Source organism: Pan paniscus, chromosome 1 (genome assembly GCF_029289425.2).
Source record: "Pan paniscus chromosome 1, NHGRI_mPanPan1-v2.0_pri, whole genome shotgun sequence".
Taxonomy (NCBI): Eukaryota; Metazoa; Chordata; class Mammalia; order Primates; family Hominidae; genus Pan; species Pan paniscus.
In genome coordinates this window covers 206,627,238-206,636,792 of record NC_073249.2, presented here as the reverse complement: position 1 = coordinate 206,636,792, position 9,555 = coordinate 206,627,238, and the positions used below count along the sequence as shown (strand labels likewise).

Sequence of the window (9,555 nt, the reverse complement as noted above, 5' to 3'; positions counted from 1 at the left end):
AATGTGCGTAGAGTGGCCTGATACTGAGTGTTCCCATGTGCTGGCACTGTGTTCATCCTCCTAATAACCCTATGAGGCAGGGGCTGAGTTATCTTCACTTTACAGATTAGGAAATTGAGGCACTTGCTCAAGTCTAAAGACCTAGGAAGTCGGGTAGCTGGGACTCACATCCAACTCTGCCAGCCTGCAAAGCCACTCTTAACAAGACTGCCTGCTTCCCTGCACAGTATCCCTCTTTCTCCCCTCACCCCACCAGAGATGGCAGAAACCTCAGGGATGCAGTGAGAGCTCAACCTGCAAATCCAAAATGGAATAAATTCACCTTAGGGGGATGGCCTTGCCAGTCCAGTCCATCTTTCCTCTCATCTGAGCCCACCCATAGGGGACCCCAACATTGCCTTTTTGCCTCGCAGACCAAAGCCACCATCCCTCCTTCCTGTGTGCAGCCAGCCCACAAACAGCAAGTCATGTCCCCCCCACCCCACCCTCCCAGCCAAAGCAGAGAAAAGAGAGGAGTGAGACACAGGAACAATTCTTTTATTGTACATTGGAGAAATAGCCCTGTGTGCTGGTTCAAGGTGCAACATACAGAATATTGAATTAAGAAAAGAGGGAACGGGGAAGGGAAGGGAAACCTCTTGAGGTCCAAAGTTGCAAACAAAAAATGGTAAAAGATTTCCTCACGCAAGAGGCATTTTTGCAAATACCATGCAAAACAGGCAGCTGGTGTGCCTTAAGAGAATCCCTATAAATAACAGAAAAGACACTCCAAGCATTCCTGTACGTGGACTCAGAGCACAGAGAAAAGAAACTAAAATGCCTTTTGGCATTTCAAGATATTTGGCACTCTTGTGATTACATTTTTTTACAGTCCATTAAAGAGAATAAACTGACATAATATTAGAGAAATAAACAGGCTGCTCACACAACAGACTGCAAGGGGAAGTTAGAAAAAGCTCAAGCATTTTTTTCTTTGTTTTTCGTGTGTGTGTGTGTGTGTGTGTGTGTGTGTTTCTGACATAAAAAATGTGTCCATTTGCGTTAACTTGGGCAAATAGCTTGCAGCAACAAAGAAACACAAGCTTTACAACTCATTTTAAAATAAAATCTTTTCTATGTATCATTCCTTAGAAAAGTTCTCTTCTTGTTTTAAACACATTCCTGATAACTTCTAAAGATGACCAAAATAAAACAGAATATCTACAGAGATCATTTTCTGAATTTTTTGTACATCCAAGGATAACAACATAAAAAAAAATAAAACTGGACAGCATTTCACATCCAAGTGCACAGAACCATTTTTGCAAGATTAAATAATGTAAACATTGGGAACAGCCAAATCAGCGAAGAATGCCAACACCTCAAAACACCTGGTGTTGCCGCTTCATTAAGTGGTTCAAAATCCAGATCTATAATTGCGCAATATTCACCGTATATAAAAAGAAATGGATATTAATTTTGACAAATAGCTGCAACTGAGACTTCTTTTTATTTCTTTATATGTGTATATAGTGAATTTTTATTATTTTTAAAATTTTATTTATTTTTTTATTTTTATTTTTGCAGAGGAGCCCAGAGCCTTCTCCTCCTCCTCCTCCTCCTCACGCCTCATCTGTCTCCCGGCCTGATACCAGATACAGGTTGTTGATTTCATCGTGGGTAGCAAGCTAGTAATAAATTTCAAAGTGCTTTCTCTTTTCATGCTTTTTGCCAATAACTGTTACCGCCGTTCTTATTCTCTCCCTTAACTCATTGTCTTTGGGGGAGTTAGACACCAGGAGGTGCCTTGTCGGTCATATTTTTCAGCACGTCATCAATCCTATCATCTTCAATAACAACTGCAAAAAAGGGGGGGAAAAGAGAGGTGAGCGCGCTTGGGCCTAGCCAGAGGTCTCTGACATTTCCCGTTATGCCCAGAGTGGGAGGTCGGGAGAGGAGAGGGCGAGGGAGCAGGGCTCACTGCGCGGTGAAACAGCTCGATCCTCCTCCGTCCCTGCCAGGGGTCCCTTCCCTGCTTTCCTCTGAACCACCCACCACCCTCTATCCTCCAGCCTGCGTCCCAGCTCCATTCTGAGAAAAGGAAACAGAGGGCGCCAACCCAGCCGCTCCTGCTGCAGCCAGGGCGCGCACTGGCCGCTTCCTCCCCGCACCAGGTGCACTAATTTAGACAGAAATGTCTGGAGCTGGGATAGGAGAGGGAGCCAAAGTCTTTGGGTCTCGGGACCCCAGGTAAGTCCCGAGCGCAGCTCCGGTGGGCAAGGCTAGGTGCGGAGATGAGCGGAACCAGGAGGGGACGCCAAAACCGGTTCCCACGACGCGCAGCGGGTGGGGGTTAGGGCCTGGCCTGGGCGGGCGCCCCCTCCTGCGCGCCCTCTCCCAGCCGCTGGCCGACTGACTCGGCCGCCCCGCGCTCCCCGCTGCCGCAGAGGTCAGAGCCTCCCTTCGCTGCCTGCTAGGGACACATGCCGTAACCTCCGCCTCTCTTACCATCTCGACTTAGCCTCGCCTTTCTCAGTCCCTCCATCAGTCCCTCGGCGCGACGGCCGGCCGCCGATCGAGGTCTCTGTCTCTCCCTGTCTAAGGTGTCGGTCGCCCTTATTGTTTCGGCGGCTTCTGCGTCCTCCCCATACGCGCGTCCTCGGCTCTGTCTCTCCCGCTTCAGCTCCCCTCTCGGGAGCTTTGTCTCGGTCTCTGCCACCCTCGGTCTCCCGCGTACCCCCTCCCCTCCATCCCTGCGTCTCAGTCTCTCTCTGCAGCCGTCGGTCCCCCTCATTGTCCCCGCGTCTCTGGAGCTCCTCTCAGAGCCTCTCTGCGTCTCCGCCTCTCTGGGGCTTTTCCAGCTCTCGCGCCGATCGCCCAGGCCTGGCAAACCCCCTCCCAAGCCAAGTAACAATGAAAAGCCCGTGCGACCCGAACACCCTAGCCTTCCCCGCAGGAATGGGATCCTCCCCACGCAGGTCCCCACGCCGTCCCCTGGGGGTCCCTGGGACCCCCTCCCCACAGGGTTGTGGAGCGAGTGCAGCTGTGACTACACTGCGCAAAAGGCTGGGGTGGGGGGCGCAAATCAAAAAGCAAACTTTGCCGCAGGTGGAGACCCCCAGCTGCTGCTAGAAGCCGCCACGCCCCCGGGGTGACCCAGCCGAGGATCCGGCTTAGGGGGACGCGTTCCTGCGACCCGCTTCAGCCGGACCCGCAGTGCGGGATCCCCCAATTCTGCAAGAAGGGATTCCGTCGGGTCTGAACGAGCTCCAGCGGGTGGGAGACCTCCGCAACCCTTGTTCAGGCCGCGGCGCGGGAAAAAGGGGGTGTCAGACAAGGGGGCCGCGAACTCACCCCGCTTGCTCCGGCCGATCTGGCCCAGCTTGGGCGGCCGCTTGTTCTGCCCGGCGCCGAAGAAGTTGTTGGTGTCCTGCAGGCGGCAGGAGAAGATCTGGCCCACGTCGCCGCCGTCGCCGTAGGGGCTCAGCTTCTCGTCGCCGTAGGGCAGCACCTCCGACATGGTCGCGTCCGGGGGCTCCGCCGCGGCGCCTCCTCCGCCCGCGTCCCCGCCCGCGGCGGACAGGGTCAGCGGCGCTGGGGCCGGGGGCGGCCGGCCGGGGACGGCCCGCGGGCTGCTGCGGCGGTGGCGCCGGCGAGAGGCCGGGGGACGCCGCTAGGGCAAGAGCGCGGCACTCGCGCGAGCGGCCCGGAGAGCGCCCGCGGCTGCGCTGCGCTGCGCTCCGGCTCCGCGCGCGAGTGGCTGCTGCTCCGCCAGAGGCGAGCAGGACTCACATCCTCGGCGCGCTGGGGCTCTGGGCGGGGGCCGGGCCGGGCGGGGCCGCGAGCCGGGAGGGAGGAGACGTCCCTGCGAGCCCGGAGGGCGCGGGACCGAGGAGGGCGCACCCCGGGAGCCGGGCGGGCCGGTCCTGCGGCGAGTGCGGGCGGCGGCGCCGGTTCGGGGAGGCAGACTGGGAGCTGCGAGCGGCGGGGCTGCGAGGGGCGGAGGGGGAGGGGAGGGAGAGAGGAGGGAGGGCACCGGGGAGGAAACCCGGAGGGAGGGTGGGGGAGAGAAACCGAGAGGGAGACGGGGCTGAAAAACAGGGACTGAAAGACAGGGAGGCAGGGGAGACGGTGGAAGGAGACAGAGGAGAGGGGGAGAGGAAGGAGAGGAGGAGAAGGAAGAAAAGGTGGGGGGGGGGACGAGCTAGAACGGAGAGACAGGGGAAAGATGAGAGGAGGAGGGAAAGGATCGGGAGAGAGAGGAAGAGGGTCGGAGAGGGAAGGAAGGGAGAAAGACAGAGGGGGGAGAGGGAGGCAGGGATAGAGGAGGCAGCGAGCTGCGAGGAGAAATGCCGGCCGCGGCGCCGAGGCGAGGCGCGGGGAGGAGGGCGGGAGGAGGCGGGGAGGAGGGGACCCGCGGGCCTCGGGGAGAGATCCCTGCGAGCGGAGCGACGTCACGGGGCCGCGCCGGCCGGCCCGGGCCGCCGCTAGCTTCCTGCCCCCGCCCCCAGCCCCCGCCGTCCCGCTCACGGGTGTTTACGGGGCCCGGAGCTGGTGCGCGCCCGCCCCGCAGCCGGCTCTGCCTCCCGAGGGGACCTCGGGGGGAGTGGGGGTTCCGGGAGCTGGAGAGGGAGCGGACAGACGACGCACACGCGGGGAAGGGCGGAAGCATGCTGACCTCTCTGGGGGGCAGATGCTGCGGGGCAAAGATCGGAGGGCTCCAGGGCGACCCGCGGACACAGCCTCCCCCGCCATCTGCAAACCGGGGAGCCCTTCCTCCCCACCACATTTGCTCCCCAATTCAGACCCTGAGGGCCCAGCCACTGGGGCCTCACACTCTCCTCCCGCCCCGGCTCAGTCCGACCTGGAAGGCCTCACTCCCCCCCGCCCCCGCCCAACTGCGCTGGACTCCGGCTCCCGCAGGGCCTCCAGGAGGGGGAGGGGGAGAGGGAAGGGGCAGCCCCGCCTCCCGCAGGAGAAGGGAGCGCCTCATTACGCCGGGCTCGCCCGGGATGCCTGGCTCCCGGCGTCCGCTGCCTCCGCTGGGGACGTCCCGGGTCTGCCGCCCTCTGCCCTCGGGGGCCTCCCTTCCAGCAACAGCCGTGCGCCCTGTGGAGAGACTATGGCCTCTGAGATGAGGAGCGGGCTCCTCGATGCCGGGAGGGAGACTGGGGCAGCCCCAGAGGCCTGGGAGGCGCATCTGCCAAGCAGATGGTAACTCCGAGGGGGCAAGGTGCATGAGGAGCGCTCATTATCCTCGCCGGAGCCAACAGCACCTGCCCTCCGCTGGAGACCGTCTTTGCTTAGTAGAGCCGGCCTGACCACAGGGAGGGGCAACCACCCCAAGGTCATGCCAGCTGCTGGAGGCAGGGCTAGGAAACACATCCAGGTGGCCCAGGTGAGTCTCACCTGGCTCATCCTGCTGCCCTGCAAGGGGTCCCATCAACAGTGAAAGGAGCTCTCCCCTCCTATCTAGAACTCTGGCGGGTGGGAGCTGGAGGCAGAAGAGGAAGGTTTTTTCCTGGTATAACATCTGGTGGAGGGGGGAGTCAGTCCAGCCCCCTCTCCAAACGGTGTAAAAGGATTGGCTGGCCTCGGGAAGCCAGATTCCATGGGGGGAGGAGGAAGGGAGCAGAGAAAAGGGAGACTGAAGCAATGTGGCAGGTGGAATAAGCATGTCCCTTGGATTTAGGTCTGGGTTTGAATCCCAACCCCGTGGTTTGCTGACTGTGTGACCCTGGGTGGGTCATCTCTCCTCTCTGAGCTTCCATGGTCTCAGCTGTCAAATGGGTATATGGCTAGCCACTACCTGTGTACCCTGCAGGACAGTTATGAAAACAAAAATAAAATCAGGCTCTGATGCCTGGCTGAGAGTAGATGTGCAATAGACATTTGAGAGATGACTTAATGAGTGAGAAAGAACGGTAGCACTTCATTTGTTTCCATTTCAGGACCACATGAGCTGGGAGAATCCTTAGAGATGAGCTGGGCCTATCCCTCATTTCCATATGGGGAAACAGAAGTCCAGAGGGCCAGGGGCTAGCCCCAAATCCCACAGCTTGTCGATGGCAGAAGCCTCAGGTCCCCAGACTGAACTTGTTCCTCTCCACAAGCCACCTGGCTCATTCATTAGGACTTTCCCGAGTGCCTGCTTTGAGGTTAGCGCCAAGGCCAAGTGCTAAGAGAGAAAACAAGAGCGTAACAAGCAGGATGATAAAGTTCCAAGAAGCGCTGATATTTGTCTCCTTTCTTATTTTCCCCCAACGCATTTTCACATCTATTATTGACCTTGCTTCTCAAAATAAATACCTTTTGAGGTAGAAAGAGGAGACGTTGCATCCCTGTTTAACTGATGTAGCAGAAAGAGGGTAAGTGACTTGCCCAAGGTCACAGCCTAGTGATAGAGCCAGGAGAAGCCACTGTGGCCAGCCCTGATTCCGTAGGGGACTCCCTGCAGTGGTGACAGCATACAGGGCTGGGACCACCCCATTCATCTCACATCCGCCTGGCTCCTTCCTTGCTGCTGAGAGGCACAAAGCAATTTACACGCTGAGCACCTACGACAATTTACACGCTGAGCACTGCACAGAAGGTAAGCAGAAAGACCCAGCGAGGGCTGACGAATCCCTGCACACACAGCAAGTGAGAGCAAGAAGAGAAGTCCAATTTCCACCCCATCTGTTTTTATGTTTACCTTGCCTTGTTCCAAATAAGGTTAAAGGTGACAGCATCCCATGTTCCCAACTCAGTACCCACCACCTTCAGGAAGCACACGCGCCTCCCAGCACATGGTGCTTGACAGCTTGAAAAGCATCTCCATGACTATTCGCTCATTAATCGCTAAGCTTCGGAAGTGGAGGGGACTGGGACTGTCAGGCCCATTTCACAGACAAGGTGCCTGAAGGTGGGGTGATGTCCCCAGGGTCACACAGAAGTTCTGCAAGGGCAATTGCGAATCAGTATGGCTTTCCTCCACCTCCATTCCTCCCACTTGTCTTTATCACAAAGGCCTCACTCAGTCCTCCGTTCCTTCCAGCATTTGGTGGGGGCATCTCTTCATCTTGAAGTCAACACATGTGCTGGGACTCCATTCCTGCCTGTTTACACTCATTCTCCAAAGCCAAGAGGCTGGCTCTGAACCAGAGGCCCAGAGCTGTGTTGAAGAGGCCAGACCCAGGTGAAGGAACCTAATAAGGCAGGAATGAAGGCTTCCCTCCCCACCTCCCCACAAGGAAGCCTGGCAGTACATGGTCTGGGGCCGTAGTCTAGGATGAAGAGCCCACTGGGGCAGTCAAGCTCAAAGCCCTGGTTGGGCGTGGTGGCTCACACCTATAATCCCAGTACTTTGGGAGGCTGAGGCAGTCGGATTGCTTGAGTGTAGGAGTTCGAGACCAGCCTGGGCAATATAGTGAGACCCTCATCTCTACAAAAAATTTAAAAAGGAATCAGGCATGGTGGGGCACACTTGTGATCCCAGCTACTCGGGAGGCTGATCAGGGAGGATTGTTTGAGCAAGGGAAATTGAAGCTGCAGTGAGCCATGATTGCACCACTGCATTCCAGCATGGACAGCAGAGCGAGACGCCGTCTCAAAAACAAAAGTTCAAAGCCCTGCTCGGTCATTTCCTAGGTCTGTGATCCTTTCACTCTCTGTGCCTAAGTTTTTTCATCTGTCAAACTGGCATAAGAATCATTATTACTTGGTGGTTTATTGTGGGGAGGAGATCATACACACACCACGCCTAGCACAGAGTCAGTCCTCAATAAAAGTGGTTGTTATTATTTGCTATAGGCTTTCTTTGTGGCTTTGAAAAAGCTGCCTCTGACTCTACATCATCCAGTGGGAAACCTGGAGAAGATCACATCTTTTCAGCGGCAAAACCAGTTTTCCCAAATCCAAAGTAGATAAAACCTGCTTGAAGCAAAGGTGGGGGTCCCAGGGCCTTACTCCAGCTTCCCCCTGAAACTTCATCTGAAACTCCTTCACCAAACCCTAGGACTCTAGAAATAAGAACCACAGGACCAGGCCATCTCCATGGACCCTTTCAGCACAGACATTCCAGGATCAAAAATATGTATTTGATAGCCCAGACTGTGCACCAAGCCCCACACTCAAGCTGGTGGGATAAGAAAGGGGAAGGTCAGCCCAGCAGGGCCCAGCACAGAAGGGAGGCTCAGCACACATCAGTTTCCCCTTGATCTCGTCTCCTCCCTCCAATCCAGATGGGGACACTGAGGCACAGGCAGCGGCATCAGACAGTGATGGCAAGACGTAGAGAAGAACGTGGCTGTGGGACAGCCCAGCCCAGGCCTCTGTGCCTGCCTTCTGGGCTCCGTTCCTTCACCTGGGCATTGGATGGCAGGCCAAGCCCAGGCTCCCGTAGAGATGGGGTGCTGGGAATGCTGAGGTTTGCCAGGGCCGGCTCAGACCCTAAACTGTCAGCAGGAAAGGCCAGGGGGTGATGCCCTCTCAATAGCCAGCTGGTCACCTCAGGAGAGGCTAAGTGGCCATCCAGCAGGGAATCACCACTCTGAGCCAGAGTTGGATAAAAACCCAAGTCCCCGCCACCCCTCTCAGCTCAGTGACTGGAACCTGGGTTGCAGCCACTTCCCTTCCCTACCCTCCTTGAAAGGCAGGGCCTCTGCCCCCGTCCCCGCCTCGTGACCACACACACACACACACACACACACACACACACGGTGAGAGACGAGCACACGGGCCAACTGGAGGTAGCTTAGATCCAGAATCAAGGAATGTTAAGAGAAGGATTCATTCATTCAGCAAACACTTGTTGAGGACTTCTGTGGCAGACACAACCCTGCCCCCAATACAACTCAAAGGGTGTTAACTTATTTGTCTGTCTAATCACTAAGACCCTCTCTCCAAATAAAATCTTACAAGGAAATTCAGTAGATGAAACTTAGACAAAGGATAAGCTGATGGGGTCACAAGAGTCAGAACCCCACCTTCTGGGCCCTCCATCCCCCAGCCGGTCTCCAACGGTCTCCAAAGAGCCCCCAAAGCCCTGCCAGGCTCGGTGTGAAACCACCGCCAGAGCTCATCTAGTCTAACGCCTCACATGACAGCTGGGGAAACTGAGGCCCAGCCAGGGAACGGTAAAACACAGGCTTCCTCACTCCGTTTCACATTCCTGCCACCCTGACATGACATGTGTCACACTTGGAGTCGCAAAAGGGAGGGAAGCTCCAGCAATGAGCAATCAGTCACAAAAGCTCATTTTTTCTGACAATGAAGTTTGGGGTGTTTCTTTAAAATAAAATACAAAGATCACAGGGTCATTGTTTAAAGTTTTTATGGCACCAACAACCTACAGAATGAGAGTCTCATGGGCTCTTCAGGAAAATGTAAAAAACCATGAGGAGAGCTGGGAGGGGCTTAGGAGCCAAGCCTCAACAGGGCATGGGAGGGGGTAAGGCCACCAAGGTGCCTGACCCTGCCCCCTGCCTGTGCGCCCCCCATCCCCATCATTCCACGTCAGCAGTGCGTGAGGACCAATGGCATGGGGCCGGGCAGGGGACTCTGGGCTTGGAGCTCTGAGGGAGAAATTCTGTCTAC

The 9,555-nt window shown here is 56.4% G+C and overlaps 2 protein-coding genes across 3 annotated transcripts; both read right to left on the bottom strand.

Annotated features, from left to right (window-relative positions):
* Positions 1 to 516: 516 nt before the first annotated feature.
* On the bottom strand, positions 517 to 3,574 carry CAMK2N1 (calcium/calmodulin dependent protein kinase II inhibitor 1). 2 transcript variants are annotated; one of them, XM_008967071.6, is made up of 2 exons: positions 3,334 to 3,574; positions 517 to 1,838 (listed from the first exon to the last, which is right to left on the bottom strand). In XM_008967071.6, exons 1-2 carry the CDS (start codon positions 3,497 to 3,499, stop codon positions 1,768 to 1,770), a joined length of 237 nt encoding a protein of 78 aa, XP_008965319.1. In that variant the 5' UTR covers positions 3,500 to 3,574; the 3' UTR covers positions 517 to 1,767. The 2 variants fall into 2 exon arrangements, with proteins under 2 accessions (XP_008965319.1, XP_008965318.1); XM_008967070.6 differs by lacking the exon at positions 3,334 to 3,574 and adding an exon at positions 2,488 to 3,290.
* A 941-nt stretch (positions 3,575 to 4,515) lies between these two features.
* LOC129393754 (cuticle collagen 7-like) lies at positions 4,516 to 5,511 on the bottom strand. The gene is made up of 3 exons (XM_055097225.2): positions 5,389 to 5,511; positions 4,976 to 5,088; positions 4,516 to 4,734 (listed from the first exon to the last, which is right to left on the bottom strand). Exons 1-3 carry the CDS (start codon positions 5,420 to 5,422, stop codon positions 4,516 to 4,518), a joined length of 366 nt encoding a protein of 121 aa, XP_054953200.1. The 5' UTR covers positions 5,423 to 5,511.
* Between the last annotated feature and the right edge of the window lie 4,044 nt (positions 5,512 to 9,555).